Raw genomic sequence first — 20,322 nt, 5'->3', positions numbered from 1 at the left:
GTTTGTTTTGTTTTATTCTTCAACCTAATAGATTGGGGATTATTAGAAAGATTAGATTAAATGCAGAAGCTCCACTTCATTTGCACATCTGAGTAAATTAGTTTTAGGGGTATAGAGACCTAGGAGAGCCCTAACCAGTTTCCTACTTCCACAGAGATGTTTCCTGAAACAGGAGAGTAAAAAAAGTCAACAGGTTTACAGGAACTTTTCAAAATATAGATCATGTGTTCCTACAATTTGAAACATTTAGGTATTCAGTGGATGGGTGCCAATGGCCATACATAATAGAACTCAGCAGATGCCAATGCAAGCACATAGGTACTAGTGATCAGAGGCCAGATACCTAATTGTCATGACTCTTTATAAGCTCCTAGGTTTGAAATGATCACCAGGAGAGAAAGAAGTAGAAAAGAAATCTAATCATTATTTTGTTTTCAACTGTAATACCTGAAATACATGGAATTCATTAGAATTTTGCTTTTTGTAACAAGCTAGACTTGGGGCTAGAAATAGAAGCTAAAGGTGAGTAAATGAAAATACAAGGGAAAATAATTTTTTTCAGATTGTTGAAAGTGGTCTGATAATTCATAATGATGATATTGATAAGAATTGGATGATTAGGAGTTCCCCTTTTGGTGGAGCAGAAAAGAATCCAAATAGGAACCTTGAGGTTGCAGTTCGATCCCTGGCCTCGCTCAGTGGGTTAAGGATCCAGCATTGTCATGAGTATGTAGTATTGTCATGTGTATGTAAGTCGCAGATGTGGCTCAGATCCAGCATTGCTGTGGCTGTGGCTGTGGCCAGAAGCTGTAGCTCCGATTAGACCCCCTCGCCTGGGAACTTCCATATGCCATCATGGATGTGGCCATATAAAGCAAAAAAAAATAAAAATAAAAATAAAAACAAACAGAAAAAAAAGAATTGGAAGATTAAGCAACTCTATTTACTAGTAATGACTTGGTCATTAATCAAGTTACAACTGCTGGCCTATGCCATGGCCATAGCAACTCAGGATCCCAGCTGGGTTTGCGACCTATGCCACAGCTCACTGCAATGCAGATCCTTAACCCACTGAGTGAGACCAAGGATCAAACCCGCAACCTCATGGTTCTTAGTCGGATTATTTTCCTTTGCTTCATGATGGGAACCCCATGGTCATTATACTTTTTGAAACATTTCTCAATGTATGCACTTTTTTTTTTTTTATTAATGTAGTTTCTTTTACTGAAGCTTTTCTACATTGAGAGTAGGTCAGGAGATATGGTAAGAAGGAGTGGGTATGATGTATATAAAAGTTCCTACCAAACAAGAAATGCGGAGATTGGAAGAGGAATTAAGGCCAATTTAAAGAGAGGAAGTGAAGGATTAGTTTTCAGACCTGAATATCTTGTTTTATCATCTCAAAGCTAGAATCATACCCCTAGACCAACAAGCCATGCTTGTTTTATCATTCCAAGATGGTAAACACAAGAATGTATGTTAGAATCTATTGAGAGGTTTCGGGGAAATTTCAGAACTGCACATCATTTGCATTGTTAAAGCCAGTGCCCAAATGGACAGAACAGGAAAAGTAGAAATTGTGGTACTATGAAGATAGAGGGGTAAGTTACCACCCCTCCAGTTTCTTCATTTTTCAAGCATGGTATTCCATATATTTGAAAGTTCTGGAGTGCCCATGTTGGAAAAGCAGGAGAAAATTGAAAAATAGGGATTTATTAGTTATAGGATTTCCAAAGTAAGATTAGCTTTGTTGTAAGAAGAAAAGATGTTTTGTATGTTTAGTCAGAATAAATTCATTATTTTATCAAACTAATAATTATAATTTTTGAGTGACTTCCAGAGTTTTAAATAATAATAGTAATAATAATATTATTATTACTATTATTATTTGCTTTTTAGGGCTGCACCCATGATATATGGAGGTTCCCAGACTAGAGGTTGAATTGGAGCTATAGCTGCTAGCCTACACCACAGCAGTGCAGGACATGAGACACATCTGCAACCTACAGCACAGTTCAAAGCAATGCCAGATCCTTTAACCCACTGAGAAAGGCCAGGGATCAAACCTGCATCCTCATGGATGCTAGTCAGATTCATTAGCCACTAAGCCATGATGGGAATTCCTTAAATATTATTTTTTAAATCTCTTCTGTTAATGGTATTATTTACCAAATGTTTTTGGTTGTTCCACTCACAATGACCACATGGCACTTCCCTACTGTTTGTCATTAGTTGATTAAAATCTATATTTGACTTTGAGCTGGGGAGGAAATTAAGGGTATTGTTGAAAATCAGAAAATTTAAAACTTGTTACAGAGTGCAGGACTTCTACAATGCAGAGTAAGAACCTCTGTACATCCACTTCTTCATACAAAGAATGAAATACTGCTCTCTGAAAATTAATTAAATGTTTGCAAAAAATAAGGAGCAGTTTGTCAAGAAAAATAGCATAACCTTAGAATAGCATGGTTAATAGCTTTTTATCTTGTCCTATTTTAATCCTTCTTTCTAAAATTCTGTGATAATCTTGAAAACTGGCAAGCATGAAGCCATCAGAGGGGCAGACTGTGAGAGGCTCCTCACAATGTCAACTTTCAGAGCATTTGCTGCTCTGTCATTTGTCTAGTAGTTCCTTGAACAAGCCACATTCGCACATCGTTGTTGTTGTTTGACTGTAAGAAGGAGAAGAAAACTTATTTCTAGACTTGCCACATTACCTAAAATATCTAATTTCAAACAAAAATTATGAAACATACAAAGAAACAACAAAGTATGACCCATATGTCAGGAAAAAAGCAGGCAGAGCAAAGAATGTCCAAAGAGGATTCAAATATTAGACATAATAGACAAAGGTTTTAAATAAACTGCTATGAACCTGTTCAAAGAAATAAAGAAAACTAACTAAATGATAAAAGTAGAGCATGATGACCAACAGCCTTTTGCAGCCCATCAGCAAAAGTTGGGGGATTTAAGAAAATCTGCGAATAATTCTTAGATGACTACTAAGTGAAATGAACAGAAATTTAGGTAGCTGCATATTATAAGGGATGTGGACTTTATAGAATTAAAGGAACTCATGACAATAATCTCATCACATAGATAATATCAATAAAAAGAAACTGCAAAAAAATAAATAAAAGAGCCAAATAGAGATTATGGAATTATAAAGCACAATAATTGAAATAAAAACTTCACTAGTGGGGTCTGACAACCCCACTGGCAGATTAGATCTGGAAGAAGAAAGTGTGGCAAACTTGAAGATATATCAATTAATTTCATCCAGTCAGAGGAACATGAAAATTAAGAATGGAAAACATGAACAGAACCTCAGAGACCTATGAGACAGTATCAAGTATACCAGAATCAACATAAAGGGAATCCCAGAATGAGAGGAGAGAAACGAGGCAGAGACTATTTGAAGAAAGAATAGCCAAAACTTTTCAATTTGATGAAAAACGTTAGTCTATTCATCCCTACTGTAAAAGTTACTATATTCATCTAATGACATGGCTTTTAAAATTATGCCCCACATTTCTGATCCTCTCTATTATTTTTCATTTATGCTTGAAAAAACTGGTCTATTTTTTCCAACTAGGCAATATATTACTATAAACAAGTAACATTGAACAAACAAAACACAATAACTTCCTGAGCTTTCACCAATGATTTTCCGTGAAGTGGCAGGTTACCTAGGCTATTGGTCTACCTTCCAAATTATTACAGGCAACAAATATAGCAAATATTTTGCCACAAAAAATTGTATATTTGTTTAAAAATGCTGTGATATTATTTCCTTGTCATCCCCCTCTTTAGCTGTTAAATCAATGGCATATATTTTAGGATTTGGTTATGATACCATGCCATTTCTGAATATTAATTCTTAATTATTGCATCTGAAGTGTACATTTTAAAATGATATAAAGTGTGGAAACAGTTTTCTCAAGACCATTTTTTAAGACTATCTACTAAACTAGTGTTTTTCCAACTATATTTTTTTGCTACAACACATAACACCAGCAAAAGAAATTTCTGTTGTCATCTAGTAAACATGCACACATAAACACACACACAGCAGATGGGCCCAACAGGTTATCATGTCCAAACTGGGACTGTTTCTGGCAAACCTATGTGAGTACTCTGAATATCCTTTCTACTGTTAAACTGATTCTTCACAGATTTTTTTAAACTATTGAACATTTAGCAATGGCATGACAGCTGGGTTAGTCCCTTGAGGACTTGGAATCAATATGAATTTTATATCTTGATTATAGTGTTATGTTTATTAAATAATGAATTTAAATAAATAAATCTAATTTACTAAATTACATTTAATGTCATCTATCATATGATAAATATGTTTTATTATAAATTATATGTGCATCTTTTCACTTAAAATTTATATCCTCAAATATTAAATTACAGCTTCACTTGATCTAACTTTACTGGTACTTAAAGAATTAAAAAAGTAGATAAAATATCAATCATTTTACTGTCTAAAAGAGGTTTTATTATTATAATGACTAATAATGAAAAGTATAGTCTTAAAATTGAAGCACTGAACTTTCTATAAAAAGAAGGTAAAGACACCATGTAATTTTCTAAAGTTTAAAGTTTCATGGAGCTGCGTCTTTATTTGGAAAGAGAGCAAATCTTAAAGATTACTAAGACAAAAGAGAACATCACAAGTATCCGAAACCCGTGTTAAAAAAAAAAAAAAAAAGGGAAATACAAACCTAGAAGCTTTTGGTTTGTTTGCTTCTTTGTATTTATGCTGTGGTCTCTCAATTTGCCATCTTTTTTTAAAGGCCCATTCACAGGACGCCATCCGAACACAATGCTGTGTGGAAGATGTTGAAAACAATTCCAGATTTAACTTCTCAGCTAAGTGATGAGCATCTGAAAATACTTAGTAAGAATGTCATTTCTGAAACCTGGATAAAAGGCAGCACAGGTAACAAACGAATGTGGAGGGACATTTGGCAAGACAATATGTGTATCACTATTTTGAGTTCTCTATTTTTATAATATTCATAATTTCTTTTGATATGTTAAATTTATTGTTTGGATGTGTTTCATTGGTAAGGTTATAAATAGTTAAACAAATAACATTTCACATTTCGCATTTTAGTTATATTTTTAAGATGTGCGGTGGTGATTCTTAACTTTGAGCATCCGCCAGAATCCCCTGGAGGACTTACTGAAATGTGTTGCTATGTTCAGCCCCTAAAGTTTCTGGTTCAGTAGGTTTGAGAGGGAGCTTAATTTACACTTCCAATAATATTGCAGATGATGCTACTAGTCTGGGAACCACACTTTGAAAACCACTCATTGACAGATGCATTTAATAACCATCTAGTATTGGTTTTCATAATTAAGAGAGTAAGTGGTCAAAACAATTGTTTGATCCAGATATTGATTCAGATACTGAGAAAAAATCTCTTCAGGTTCTAGTTTATTTTCCCAATTTAAATTTCTAGTCCCTTTACCAAGGATATATTGGATACATTATTAGAAATATTTTATATTTTAATGTTTTGGGGAGTGATATACAAATAAACACACAGAGGCCCACACACACTTAAACCAGCAGAGTTCACTTTTTTTTTTTGATTTATTGAGTAATTATTAGAAAGAGGAACTCAATTTATTTAATCCATTCTTTGTGTGAGAGATATCCCTTATTTATTTCTCACAGTATCCAATAAAAATAGATATTATTATTCTCTACAGATGAGGAACATAAGGCACAAAATAGCATGCAGATTGATCCTTATTAAGAACTGAATTTCAAATACGTTTTAGCCCTAATACTAAACTCAATCTTTGTCCACCACACCACTGCTCTTACAAAATGGTTCACCAGGATGATGATATTTAAAATTGAACTGGAACTTTGGAGAACATGTGTCTCATAAAAAGATTTACATATTTTGAGGGTTTCCTCCCAATGCTCTCTCTCAGAATTAGTTTCATTTAATCCAACGGCAAGCAGTGAAAATTAAATCATAGGAATTCTGCAGAGAATAAATGATTTTGAAAAGGAAGAACAAAATTCAACATTGCTTTCCCATTAGCTTGAGGATAGTAATTAAAAAATTAATTTGTTCTATCATAAACCTTTGAAATTAAACTTATTAAGGTAAAAAATAAGGAGGCAACCTAAATGTCCTTTAATAGAAGATAGACTACATTGTGATACGTTATTCTATGGAATTCTAGGCAGGGGTTAAAAAGAATGAGATTTACGTACATGGACATAGAAACTTAGGACTATAAATGAAAACAGAATAATTGCAGAACCATATAAATAACATGATAATATTTACAGTATAAATCTTGAAAGTATATGTGCATATATATATACACAGATAAAAACACACTGTGAAACTACATAGAAGTAGATTCAGAAGGATACTCCAAAAATACGTATTTTTTAAATTGTTATCTTTGTGAAGGGGAGGAGGAATAGATGAGTAGTGAAAGGAAATATTTAACTTCTTCTCCCCATAAAGATGTATGTGTGTATGTATGTGTGTGTGTGTGTGTTTGTATAGTCTTTTTATGGCCGCACCCACAGCATATGGAGGTTCCCAGGCTAGGGGTCGAATCGGAGCTATAGCTGCTGGAATAGCCAGAGCCACAGCACAGCAATATAAGATCTGAGCTGCATCTTGACCTACAACCACAGCTCACAGCAACGCCGTATCCTTAACACACTGAGTGAGGCCAGGGATCAAACCTACATCCTCATGGATCCAAGTCAGACTCATTTCTGCTGAGCCACAATGGAAACTCCATCTTTTCCTATATTTGCGTTGAATTTTTCCATAATAAATAAATATTTATGTGTTAGTGTTTGGAAGTAGTTACATTTATTTTTTCAGTAAGATTTAAAAATTATTATCTATTATTAGAAGCAAACATTGTGTCCTCACTGTATCTTAATAACCCATGTATTAAAATATGAACTTCCATTCGTTGACAGATATCAACTTTAATTTGATCATTTATATTAAATAAGGCTTTGTAACTCATTTCAATATCACATATTTTCAAGCAATTAAAAAATTTTGGAATTCTCTGTATTTACACTTCCTGTGCCTCAACCTTCCTCCTGAGTTTTTAAGACATCTAATTCTGACAGTTTAGATCTATTTCACTATCAAAGCAGTCAACTCATTAAATATCTGACCTTTGTAAATTTCTTTGTTCATCCAACTTAAAAAACAAGCCCAACCAGGTGTCTTTCTTTTTCCCTTTTCTTTATTCATGTGTGCATTGCCCTCCCTCTGTTGTTATCTAAAGTATTCCCTCTTGTAAAACCTCATCACCAGGCTGCTGACTTCAATCTGCTGCTGAGGCTTTTGTTTCTTTCCTGCAATTCCACACAGCTGTTTGCACCTTCTGGTCTCTTTTCTGGCCACAGGTTCTTTGGAACTTCATTATTTAAGGCAGTTTTCTAAACTTACCGTTACTCACTCAAGCCTCTCATGCATTCCGTTTTCTTAAACAATAAAACATTATCAAGGATAGTAATGTTATGATTTCAAGTGCTGAAGAACACATATAAATGGTGCTAAAACATGATTCTTATATTAAGATCACTATATATAGATTGCTTATGTTACTATAGTAAAATACTTTATGTAACATATATTACATATAGTAACTTCTTTCTATATGTTGTATAGGTATAGAAATAGGTTACTTAATTCAGGTTATTCAAAGAGTTTTCTTGGATCTCATTTCATGACCTGGGAAGAAAGCATTTTTATGATTGCTGAACTAAAGCTCATAAAAGCTAAAAGAATCAGCTTACTTGAGAATCCAATTTAATGGCTAACTAGGAATTAGATCTCAGATAAAAATTTCATTCATATCTACCTTTATATTAACATTAAAACATCCCCATGAAATACTTAATATAGGGTTTTCTCTTTGTAGGTTTATATCATCTTTAGTATTTTTTTAAGTCCACTAACTCTTATAGTGTTCCATTCTACTTCATTTTATTCCACTTTTTATGAGGTTATATCTCAAAAACACCATAGCTCCTCATTTAAAAAAATCTTATATTTATTTTCATGATGAAAATAGCTTTAGATTACTGAATTTTTTAACATTTCTTAATTAGACTTTATTTTCTGTCATGGTTTAAATTTCATATAACAAAAAAAAGTAGCTAAATCTCATGAAAAATTTAGTGGTAATCTTTCCTTTATATAAATTAACCATAATCCAAATAATATGCTCTTACAATAGAAGTAGTAAAATATTTATTTCTGTCATAATGACCATGGCTCCCTTAAAAGCAAGCATGGCCTTGAAGAATATGCATCAGTTCTAAAGTGTGGATGCTTTCACTGCAACTAAAATGTTCCTTATGGTTCCTAAGATTCATCCTTGAAAGTGCATTAATTTTCTCAAAACCTCACAATCATCTCTTGGATAGGGGAAGGGAGAATGGAATTGGGGCCTCAAAAAATTTCCAGAGTTTTAATATGAGATTTTAAATTAAGCATTATTAACTAATTTAAATATTATTAGATAAGTCATTTCTAATATGCATTTCTAAAAGTTTTTAATTGAAGTTAGCCAAATTTCTTAAAAATAATCTCTTAATTGGTAAAGTTTGGTTATTTATATTAGTTTTAAATTTATAATGTATTTAAACTTTTATAGCGATTCCAACATTAATAAGTATTGTATTCATTGAATAATTAACAAAATAAAAAAATTAATACATATAGATTATTTTATTTAGAATGACAATTTTGGAACTGGAAGCTGAGCCTAGAAATACTTGACTCTCTCAAGAGTACATAATGAATGCAACACTGGGACTAAATCCAAGCCTCCTAAAATAGTACTTGATCTATTTATGGTACTATATTTTGAAAATAAGTATATAGTATACATAAAGTATATACATAGTATGTTATATTGATTACTATATAGTAAACCATTTAAAATGTTATATATTTAAAGACCTAAATGTAATACTGGAAACTATAAAACTCCTAGAAGAGAAAATAAGTGGATCATTCTTTGACATAAATTGTAGCAATATTTTTTTGGATGTTTTCTAAAGCAAAGGAAATAAAAGTAAAAAATAAAGAAATAGAATCTATTTAAACTTAAAAGCTTTTGCACAGCATATAAAATCATCAACAAAACAAAAAGACAACCTACTGAAAAGGAGATAATACTTGCAAATGATACGATTTTTATATAAATAGAGTTAATATCCAAAATATGTAAACAGCTCATACAACTCAACATCAAAAAATCAAAACTGAATAAAAAACCAAACAAATCAAGCAGAAGACCTGAAGACATCTTTTTTCAAAGAAGACATAGAGATGGCCAACAGGAATAGAAAAGGTGCTAAACATCACTAATCATAAGGGAAATGCAAATTAAAACGTAGTGAGATATCACCTCACACCTGTTAGAATCACTGTCATCGAAAAGACCAGAAATAACAAATGTTGTCAAATATGTGGAGAAAAGGGAGATTCCATTTACTGTTAGGAGGTATGCAGAAATGTATCCACTATGGAAAACAATAAGGAATTTCTGAAAAAAAAAAACCAAAAAACAAAAAACTGAAAAATAGAACTAGCTTTAGACGTAATAATCCCACTTCTGGGTATTTATCCAAAAAAGCCAAAACCACTAATTTGAAAAGATACATGTACCCCAGTGTTCATAGCAGCATTATTTATAATTGCCAAGATGTGGAAACAACCTAAGTGTCCACCTATAGATGAATGAATAGAGAAGATGTAGTACACACACACACACACACACACACACACACACACGAATATTATTCAGCCATAAAAAGAATATTTTTCCACTTGCAACAACATGAATGGACTTGGAGGGTATTATGTTAAATGAAATGTCGGAGAGGGAAAGACAAATGTTAAATTATATCACTTGCATGTAATCTGAAAAATAAAGCTACTAAATATAATAAAAAAGAAACAGACTTACAGATGTAGAAAACAAAGTAGTGTTTACTGGTGGGGAAAGAAAATGGGAGAGGGGCAAGATAGGGGTTAAGAAAAGGAAATTACTTTGTATAAAATAAATAAGCTACAAAGATATAGACAATATTTTATAGTAACAATAAATAGTACACAACCTTTAAAAATTCTGAGTCATTATTGTACACCTGAAACTTATATAATATTGTACATCAACTATACCTCAGTAAAAAATTAAATATATACTTAATATTAATAAAAAATTTTCTTTTAAAATATAGCCTCCTTCTATGCCATTTCAAGTACAGCTATCTCTTTTATAGAAGTGGACTTAGAAACTTTCAAAAAACAAAAAAACAAAAAACAAAAAGGAGTTCCCATTGTGGTGCAGCAAAAACAGATCCAAAGAGGAACCATGAGGTTGCGGGTTCAAGCCCTGGCCTTGCTCAGTGGGTTAAGGATATGGCATTGCTGTAAGCTGTGGTGTACGTGTGGCTTGGATCTGGTATTGCTGTGGCCATGGCGTAGGCTGGAAGCTGTAGCTCTGATTTGACCATAGCCTGGGCACCTCCATATGCTGTGAGTATGGCCCTAAAAAAAGCAAAACAAAACAAAACAAAAAACTTTCGGAATAATTTAATTTGATAATTTTTAAAAATATGTGTAATCTGAGTATTGATGAGATATTTTCTGATGAAAAAAGTTTTCCATTGATCTCAAATTCCCTATATTACTTAAAGTCCTTAAGGGTCTGTTTCCTTAATACCTTAGATATTTTAATAGTGCAAACATGAAAATTAATGTATTGTAAGCAGAAATTACTTAATCAAATCCACAGTCACTGGGCCAAGGCTGGAAGAAAAGGGAGATTTTCCCCAGAGGAACGGAAGAGTTATTTTCACCAGTAAGGTGAACATATTTTATGGGTAGAGTTAAGCAAAGCTCCAACAATAGCCACACAGAAATTGTGTCAGCTGTGAGTAATAGAAAACTGGAAGAAACTACTTTACAAAAATTTTTAGGTTTATTGATGTTGCATAAGGATAACTCACAAGACAGTTTAAAGGTGTAGGATGAGGCCTCTGAGATTCCCCTTGCCTGCTGCTTTTTATTGCAAGATACTTGTCCTAGCTCCAATATCCTATCCCTCTTCTAGGTAGCAAGGAAGAAGGTATGCTCTCTGCACATTTGAAAAGCAAAAATCTTACCACTTTTTTATTAAGCAGAATGTTGTCAGATGGCCACACAAGTAAAAGTGTCTTGGAAATGAAATTTTAATTAATTAATTAATTAACTTTTTATTTATTTTTGGCTGCACACAAGGCATGCAGAAGTTCCAGGGGTCAGGGATCAAACCCACGCCATAGCAGTGACCCAAGCCACTGTGGTGAGAATCTGGATCTTTTACATACTGCACCACAAGAAAACTCTGGGAAATGCAATTTTTAAATTAGCCGATGAAATACCTCAAAAAATTTTGGTTCTATTAGTAAAAGAAAAGGAAAGCATTCATATTGGGAAGGGCACTAGCAATCTTTGCAATAAAATTATTCCACACAATGGATTTATTTCTATAGCTTTTATTCTATACTCAGAAGTGTCTATTAAACAATGTAAATGCATATATTAGAATAAACATTTTCCCCAACAGCTGTTCTCCTTTTTGTAAGTGGTCAAAACCATTACTAGTTTTACAAACTCTTATTTTTTTTTCTATTTTATTTTTTTGTTACTTAATGCTTTTTATTACATTTATAGGTGCATACCAATCATCACAACCAAATTTTACAGCATTTCCATCAAACCCTCAGTGCAACTCCCTACCCCCCAAACTGTCTCATTTGGAAACCATTAATTTTTCAAAGTCTGTTAGTCAGTATCTGTTCTACACAGAGGCTGATTGTGTCCTTTTTTAGATCACATATGTAAGTGATAGCATTTGATGTTGGCATCTCATTGTCTGACTTAACTTCACTTAGCATGATAATTTCTAGGTCCATCCATGTTGTTACAAATACCTTTAGTTCGTTCCTTTTAATGGGTGAGTAATATTCCATTGTGTATATATACCACTTCTTCTTTATTCGCTCATCTTTTGATGGACATTTAGGTTGTCTCCATGTCTTGTATATATAGTGCTGCAATGAAAACTGGAGTACGTTTGTCTTTTTGAGTCATGGTTTTCTCTGGATAGATACCCAGGTGTGGGATTGCTGGATCAAATGGTAGTTCTACATTTAGCTTTCAGAGGAATCTCAATAATGTTTTCCACAGAGGTTGCACAAATTTACATTCCCACCAACAGTGTGATAGGGTTCCTTTTTCTCCACACCCTCTTCAGCCCTTATTGTTTGTAGACTTTTGGATGATGGCCATTCTGGCTGGTGTAAGGGGGTACCTCATTGTGGTTTTGATTTGCATTTCTCCAGTGATGAGTGATGTTGAACATCTTTTCATGTGTTTTTGGCCATCCATATGTCTTTTTGGAGAATTATCTTTTTAGATCCTCTGCCCATTTTTGGATGTTTTTTTTTTTTTTTTTTCCTTTTGTATTGAGCTGTTGGAAGTGTTTATAAATTTTGGAGATTAATCCCTTGTCAGTCAATTCATTTGCAAAGATTTTCTCCCATTCAGTGGGTGGTCTTTTCATTTTGTTTAGGCTTTCCTTTGCTGTGCAGAAACTTTTAAGTTTGATTAGGTCCCATTTGTTTATTTTTGTTTTCATTGTCAGTACTCTAAGAGGTGGATCTGAGAAGATGCTGCTGTCGTTTATGTCAGAGAGGGTTTGGCCTATGTTTTCCTCTAAGAGTTTTAGAGTATCTGGTATATATCTAGGTCTCTAATCCATGTTGAGTTTATTTTTGTGTATGGTGTTAGGAAGTGTGCTAATTTCATTCTTTTCATTCACGTGGCTGTCCAGTTTTCCCAGCACCACTTATTGAACAAGCTGTCTTTTCTCCATTGCATATTCTTGATTCCTTTGTTATAGATTAGTTGATGGTGGGTGCATAGGTTTAACTTTGGGCTTTCTATCCTGTTCCATTGATCTCTATTTCTGTCTTTGTGCCAGTACCATATGGTTTTGATGACTGTTGCTTTGTAGTATAGACTGAAGTCCGGGATCCTGATGCCTCCAGCTCCATTTTTATTTTTCAGGATGTCTTTGGCTAGTCTGGGTCTTTTGTTCTTCCAAACATTAGCATATTTTGTTCGAGTTCTGTGAAAAATGTTCTTGGTACTTTGATAGGGATTGCATTGAATCTGTAGATTGCCTTGGGTAGTACAGTCATTTTGATAATATTAACTCTTCCAATCCAAGAGCATGGTATATCTTTCCATCTATTTGTGTCATCTTTGATTTCTTTCATCAGTGTCTTAGAGTTTTCAGAGTACAGGTCTTTTGTGTCTTTAGGTAGGTTTACTCCTAGGTATTTTATTCTTTTGGATGTGATAGTAAATGGGATTGCTTCCCTAATTTCTTTTTCTGCTCTTTCATTGTTAGTGTATAGAAATGCCATCGATTTCTGTGTATTAATTTTGTATCCTACGACTTTCCCAAATTCATGGATGATTTCTAACAGTTTTCTGGTAGAGTCTTCAGGATTCTCTAGGTATCATGTCATCTGCAAATAGTGATAGTTTTACTTCTTCCATTTTTTTTTTCAAAATTCATGACGATAAATTTGCTTAAAGTGAGTGAATTTTACTTCAGTATCTATTATTACCATATTACTTTGTATGTCTTTTCTATATACCTTCTATAACTACTGAAATTCATGCCATACATATCCAAACCTTTTATTGGTTCAACTTCTCCTCAGAGCTGACTTCTTTTTAGCATATTAGAAAGGTATGGTTATTTTTATAATACATATAAATCTACTACAGTGTAAGAATTTATAACTTTATTTACTATAACATGATAAATAATTAAAGATTATGAATTGCATTTATCTCATAATTGCTGGCTACAAAGTGGCTGAAAGCTAGGACATATGGATAGTAATAAAACTTTGAGGTTTTGCATTTTTATAAAAATGTGTGATAAAATGATAAGTACTATGTTAATTTTTTTCCAATGATTTTAGGAAAACAAAAGCCATATTCTTCAGATGCTGATATACATTATCAGTGCTGGATTTGTTCAATGGTGTAATAGGATTTAGAACTAAGCAATTGTATTACTAAAAAAAAAAAAAAACCTCCAGTATTGAAATTCCTATAAGAAAATAACTTCATTATTTTTAAGATAAAGTTTTCTAGTTCTTGAAATTCCAATCTTTCTCCCCATAGGAATAATGATTTTATAAAATAATTCTCAATACCATGAGGTTTCTTAGGAATCAGTCTTAGTCTATTGTCCTAAATCCATTATTTGTCCTAAATCTATTTTTAGGAAGTAGCAAAACTAGTCACAGTATTACAATTTGGATCATGACAACTACTTCTTAAATATTCCCTTTCGCATTTTACTTCCACTTTATATTTCTTAAATGTTTCCTACTACCTCCAAGGAAAAAAATGATGCATATAATCATAAAAATAATTAACATTTGAATTGCATTTTGACATCTTCAAAGCAGTTTCACTTATAATGTGTCATTTAACTTGAACAATAACACTGTAAATTTAAATATTTGATATTTTCTCATTATTTAAAGAACATGAGAAACCTCAGATTTCAAGATAATACTGATAGTTTAATATACAGATGAAGCCTGGTTGTAGATATCATTTTTTCCCCTGTCTTGTTATTCTGCTTAAAGAAGAATACAGAAATAATATTTTTCTTAAAAGAATTTTATCCAAATGACTCTTATTTATAGTTATCTTTATTTTACATAAACTATGAAGTCAGCAATAATAAGAAACAAATAATATCTGTTGTATGTTGTATTACAAATATTAACTTAAAAGTGAAAAGTCAGTAAATGTTCCTAGTAAGTATTATGAAAAAGTAAGGTTTTTTGTTTGTTTTTTGCTTGATAGGGCTATGCCCATGGCATATGGAGGTTTCCAGGCTAGGGGTCTAATTGGAGCTACAGCTGCTGGCCTAAGCCACAACAGCAACCACAGCAGCAACCACAGCAACGCCAGATCCAAGCCACGTCTATGACCTAAACCACAGCTCACAGCAACACCAGATCCTTAACCCACTGATCAAGGCCAGGGATCAAACCTGAAGCCTCATGGTTCCTAGTCAGATTCTTTTCCACTGTGTCATGACAGGAACTCCTGAAAAAGTGAGTTTTAATCTGAGTTAACAGACATAATCTTGCCAGACTGCATTTAGTGTGATAGGATTTAATTGAGACCACTACTGGACAACATACTTGAGAAATTGAAGACTAAGGGAACATAATAAACAATCATATTTCCTGGATGAATAAACCACAATATAGTCATCTAGCAATGCCCTGTGGAGCTATATTAGAAACTGAAGCAAAAAGGAAAATATGCCCTCTATATATACCTACCACTTAACCTTCATTTTGAGTCATGTGGAAAATATTCATAAAAAGCTCTGTAACAAAAATTGAGTATTTATAAAGCTCTGCATTGCCCAGTCTGTTCACATAGCATTGTTAACCTTCATAAATCCACCTTGCAGGGACCCATCCACCCAGTGGTTCAGAAACTGTGGGCAGATGGAAAACAATAGCACTTGCCATTGAACAAAAAATCAAGATTGTTAAAAAAAATCAAGAAAACAACAGTCCATTTAAATTTTGATATTTTGTTCATCATAGATTTTTACATTACTTTTAATTTAATTTAATTTAAATTTTAAATTTATTTATTATTACTCAAATGAATTTATCACATCTGTAGTTGTATAATGATCATAACAATCCAATTGCACAGGATTTCCATCCCACAACACAAGCACATCCCCCCACCACCCAAAATCTATCTTTCCGGAGACCATAAGTTTTTCAATGTCTGTGAGTCAGCATCTGTTCTGCAAAGAAGTTCCATCTGTCCTTTTTTCAGATTCCACATGTCAGTGAAAGCATTTGATGTTGGTGTCTCATTGTATGGCTGACTTCACTTAGCATGATAATTTCTTGGTCCATCCATGTTGTTACAAATACCTTTAGTTCGTTCCTTTTAATGGCTGAGTAATATTCCATTGTGATATATATGTACCACTTCTTCTTGATCAACTCCTCTGTCGATGGACGTTTAGGTTGTTTCCATGTTTTGGCTATTGCAAACAGTGCTGCAATGAACATTGGAGTACACATGTCTTTGCGAGTCATGGTTTTCTCTGGATAGATGCCCGGGAGTGGGATTGCTGGATCAAATGGTCGTTCTATTTTTAGTTTTCTGAGGAATCTCCATACTGCTTTCCACAGTGGTTGAACCAATTTACATTCCTATCAACAGTATACTAGGGTTCCTTTTTCTCCACACCCTCTCCAGCATTTGTTGTTTGTAGACTTTTTGATGATGACCATTCTGGCTGGTGTAAGGTAGTACCTGATAGTGGTTTTGATTTGCATTTCTCCGGTGATGAGGGATGTTGAACATCTATTCATGTATTTTTTGGCCATCTGTATGTCTTATTTGGAGAACTGTCTGTTTAGATCTTCTGCCCATTTTTTGATGGGGTTGTTTATTTTTTTGTTATTGAGCAATAGGTAGTGTTTATAAATTTTGGAGATTAATCCCTGTCAGTGGATTCACTTGCAAAGATTTTCTCTCATTCTGTGGGCTTTTTGTTTTCTTTAGGATTTCCTTTGCTGTGTAGAAACTTTTAAGTTTAATTGAGTCCCATTTGTTTATTCTTGTTTTAACTTTTGTTTTTACTATCATTACTATAAGAGGTGGATTGGAGAAGATGTTGCTGTCGTTTATGTCAGAGAGTATTTGGCCTATGTTTTCTTCTAAGAGTTTTAGAGTGTCTGGTCTTATATCTAGGTCTTTAATCCATTTGGAGTTTATTTTTGTGTATGGTGTTAGGAAGTGTGCTAATTTCATTCTTTTCCATGTGGCTGTCCAGTTTTCCCAGCACCACCTATTGAACAAGCTGTCCTTTCTCCATTGTATATTCTTGCCTCCTTTGCCAAAGATTAGTTGGCTGTAGGTGTGTGGGTTTAATTCTGGGCTTCCTATCCTACTCCACTGATCTATATTTCTGTCTTTGTGCCAGTACCATACAGTTTTTATGACTATTGTTTTGTAGTATAGTCTGATGTCAGGGAGCCTGATTCCTCCAGCTCCATTTTTCTTTTTCAGGATGTCTTTGGCTTGTCTGGGTCTTTTGTGCTTCCAAACAAACATTAACATATTTTGTTCGAGTTCTGTGAAAAATATTCTTGGTACTTTGATAGGGATTGCATTGAATCTATAGATTGCCTTAGGTAGTATAGTCATCTTGATAATATTAACTCTTCCAATCCACGAGCATGGTATATCTTTCCATCTATTTGTGTCATCTTTGATTTCTTTCATCAGTGTCTTAGAGTTTTCAGAGTACAGGTCTTTTGTGTCTTTAGGTAGGTTTACTCCTAGGTATTTTATTCTTTTGGATGTGATAGTAAATGGGATTGCTTCCCTAATTTCTCTTTCCACTCTTGCATTGTTAGTGTATAGAAATGCCATTGATTTCTGCATATTAATTTTGTATCCTGCAACTTTCCCAAATTCATGGATGAGCTCTAACAGTTTTCTGGTAGAGTCTTTAGGATTCTCTAGGTATAGTATCATGTCATCTGCAAATAGTGATAGTTTTACTTCTTCCTTTCCAATTTGGATTCCTTTTATATCTTTTTCTTCTCTGATTGCTGTGGCTAGGACTTCCAAAACCATGTTGAAGAGTATTGGCAAGAGCAGCCATCCTTGTCTTGTTCCTGATCTCAGTGGGAAATTTTTCAGCTTTTCAACATTGAGAATGATGTGAGCTGAGGGTTTGTCATATATGGCCTTTATGATGTTGAGGTAGGTTCCCTCCATGCCCACTTTCTGAAGGGCTTTTATCAGAAATGGGTGTTGGATTTTGTCAAAGGCTTTTTCCGTGTCTTTTGAGAAGATGATATGGTTTTTATTCTTCAGTTTGTTAATGTGGTGTATCACACTGATGGATTTGTGGATACTGAAGAAACTTTGAATCCCTGGGATAAATCCCACTTGATCATGATGTACAATCCTTTTTATGTATTGCTGGATTTGGTTTGCTAGTATTTTGTTGAAGATTTTTGCATCAATGTTCATCAGTGAAATTGGCCTGTAGTTTTCTTTTTTTGTGGTATCTTTGTCTGGTTTTGGTATCAGGGTGATCATGGCCTCATAGAATGAGTTTGGGAGTTTCTCTTCTTCTGTGATTTTTTGAAATAGTTTCATAAGGACAGGTGTTAACTCTTTTCTAAGTATTTGGAAGAATTCATCTGTGAAGATATCTGGTCCTGGACTTCTGTTTATTGGAAGTTTTTTAATCACAGTTTCAATTTCAGTACTTGTGATTTATCCGTTCATCTTTTCTATTTCATCTTGGTTTAGTCTTGGAAGATTGTACTTTCTTAGGAATTTGTCCATTTCTTCTAAGTTTTCTGTTTTATTGGTAAATAGTTGCATATAGTAGCTTCTTATGATCCTTTGTATTTCTATGATGTCTGCTGTTACTTCTTTTTCATTTCTAATTTTATTAATTTGAGTCCTCTCTCTTTTTTCTTGATAGGTCTGGCTAAAGGCTTATCAATTTAGTTGATCTTGTCAAAGAACCAGATTTTCATTTCATTGATCTTTTCTATGGTTTTTATTTCTATTTCATTGATTTCTGTTCTGGTGTTTATGATTTCTTTCCTCCCGATAAATTTAGGTCTTGTCTGTTCCTCTCCCTCTGGCTGCTTTAGATGTAAAGTTAGGTTTTTTTATTTGAGCTTATTCGTGTTTCCTGAGGTGTGCTTATATTGCTATAATGTTTCCTCTTAGAAATGCTTTTGCTACATCCCATAGATTTAGGAGTGTTGTATCTTTGTTGTCATTTGCTTCTAGGTATTTTTTAATTTTCTCTTTGATTTCTGCAGTGATCCATTGGTAGTTTAGTTGCATGTTGTTGAGTCTCCACTTGTTTGTGTTCTTTGCAGTTTTTTTCTTGCTGATTTCCACTCATATAGTGTTGTGATCAGAAAAGATGCTTGATGTGATTTCAATTTTCTTAAAATTACTGAGGTGTGATTTGAAGCCCAGGATATGATCAGTCTTAGAGAATGTTCCATGTGTACCTGAAAAGAATGTGTATTCTGTTGCTTTTGGTTGGAATGTCCAATAAATATCTCTTAAGTCCATTTAGTGTAATGAGTTCTTCAGGGCCTGTGTTTCCTTATTGATTTTCTGTCAGGATGGTCTGCCTGTTGCTGAAAATGGGGTGTTAAATTCCCCCACTAATATTGTGTTATTGTGCATTTCTCCTTTTAAGGTTGTTAGCAGTTACCTTATATATTCTTTTCCTGTGTTGGGTGCATAGATATTTAAATTGCCATATCTTCTTCTTGGATTGATCCTTTGATCATTATGTAGTGACCTTCCTTGTCTCTTAAAATAATCTACATTTTAAGGTCTATTTTGTCTGATATGAGTATAGCTACTCCAGCTTTCTTTTGATTCCCATTTTCATGGAATATTTTCTTCCATCCTCTCATTTTCAATTTGTACGTGTCACTAGAAGTGAAGTGGGTCTCTTGAAGACAGCATATATATGGGTCTTGTTTTTGTATTCATTCAGCCAGTCTATGTCTTTTGGTTGGGGCATTTCGTCCATTAACATTAAGGTCATTATTGATATATATGTTCCTATTGCCATTTTATTAATTGTTTTAGTTTTTCTTTTTCTTTTTTATTCCTTTCTTCTTTTGTTCTCTCCTCTTGTGTTTTGATGACTATATTTAGTGTTGTATTTGAGTTGATTTTTCTTATTTGTTTGTGTATCAATTGTAGAATTTTTGTTTGAAGTTACTCTGAAGTTTTGATATAAGAGTCTATGTATCAGAGTTCCTGTCATGGCTCAGTGGTTAACGAATCTGACTAGGAACTATAAGGTTGTGGGTTTGATACCTGGCCTCACTCAGCCCGTTAAGGTTCTGGTATTTCTGTGAGCTATGGTGTGGGTTCCCTAGTATGTTATTTGTTTCTTTTTCCCTAGCTGCTTTCAATATTTTCTTTTTGTCTTTAATTTTGGTCAGTTTGATTAATATGTGCCTCAGTTTGATTAATATGTGTTTGATTAATATTCCTTCTTGGGTTTATTTTATATGGTACTCGCTGTACTTCCTGGATTTGAGGGAGTGATTCCTTTCCCATGTTAGGGAAGTTTTCGGCTATTATC

The 20,322-nt window shown here is 33.5% G+C and overlaps 1 protein-coding gene across 2 annotated transcripts in view; it reads left to right on the top strand.

The window, feature by feature from the left end:
- CNBD1 (cyclic nucleotide binding domain containing 1) overlaps positions 1-20,322 on the top strand; it is a 563,418-nt gene that overhangs the window by 294,395 nt on the left and 248,701 nt on the right. For both annotated transcript variants that reach the window (XM_085024296.1, XM_085024295.1), the window contains exon 5: positions 4,806-4,951. In XM_085024296.1, the coding sequence (XP_084880422.1) occupies positions 4,806-4,951 (146 nt within the window). The remainder of the gene's footprint in view (positions 1-4,805; positions 4,952-20,322) is intronic.

This window comes from Sus scrofa, chromosome 4 (assembly GCF_054392235.1).
Source record: "Sus scrofa isolate SSC_HxYL_T2T_F1_AM1 chromosome 4, Sscrofa_HxYL_maternal_Yorkshire_Landrace_v2.0, whole genome shotgun sequence".
NCBI classification, from domain to species: Eukaryota; Metazoa; Chordata; class Mammalia; order Artiodactyla; family Suidae; genus Sus; species Sus scrofa.
Note: the sequence above shows the minus strand (reverse complement) of the source record. Positions and strands in the feature narration are given on the sequence as shown.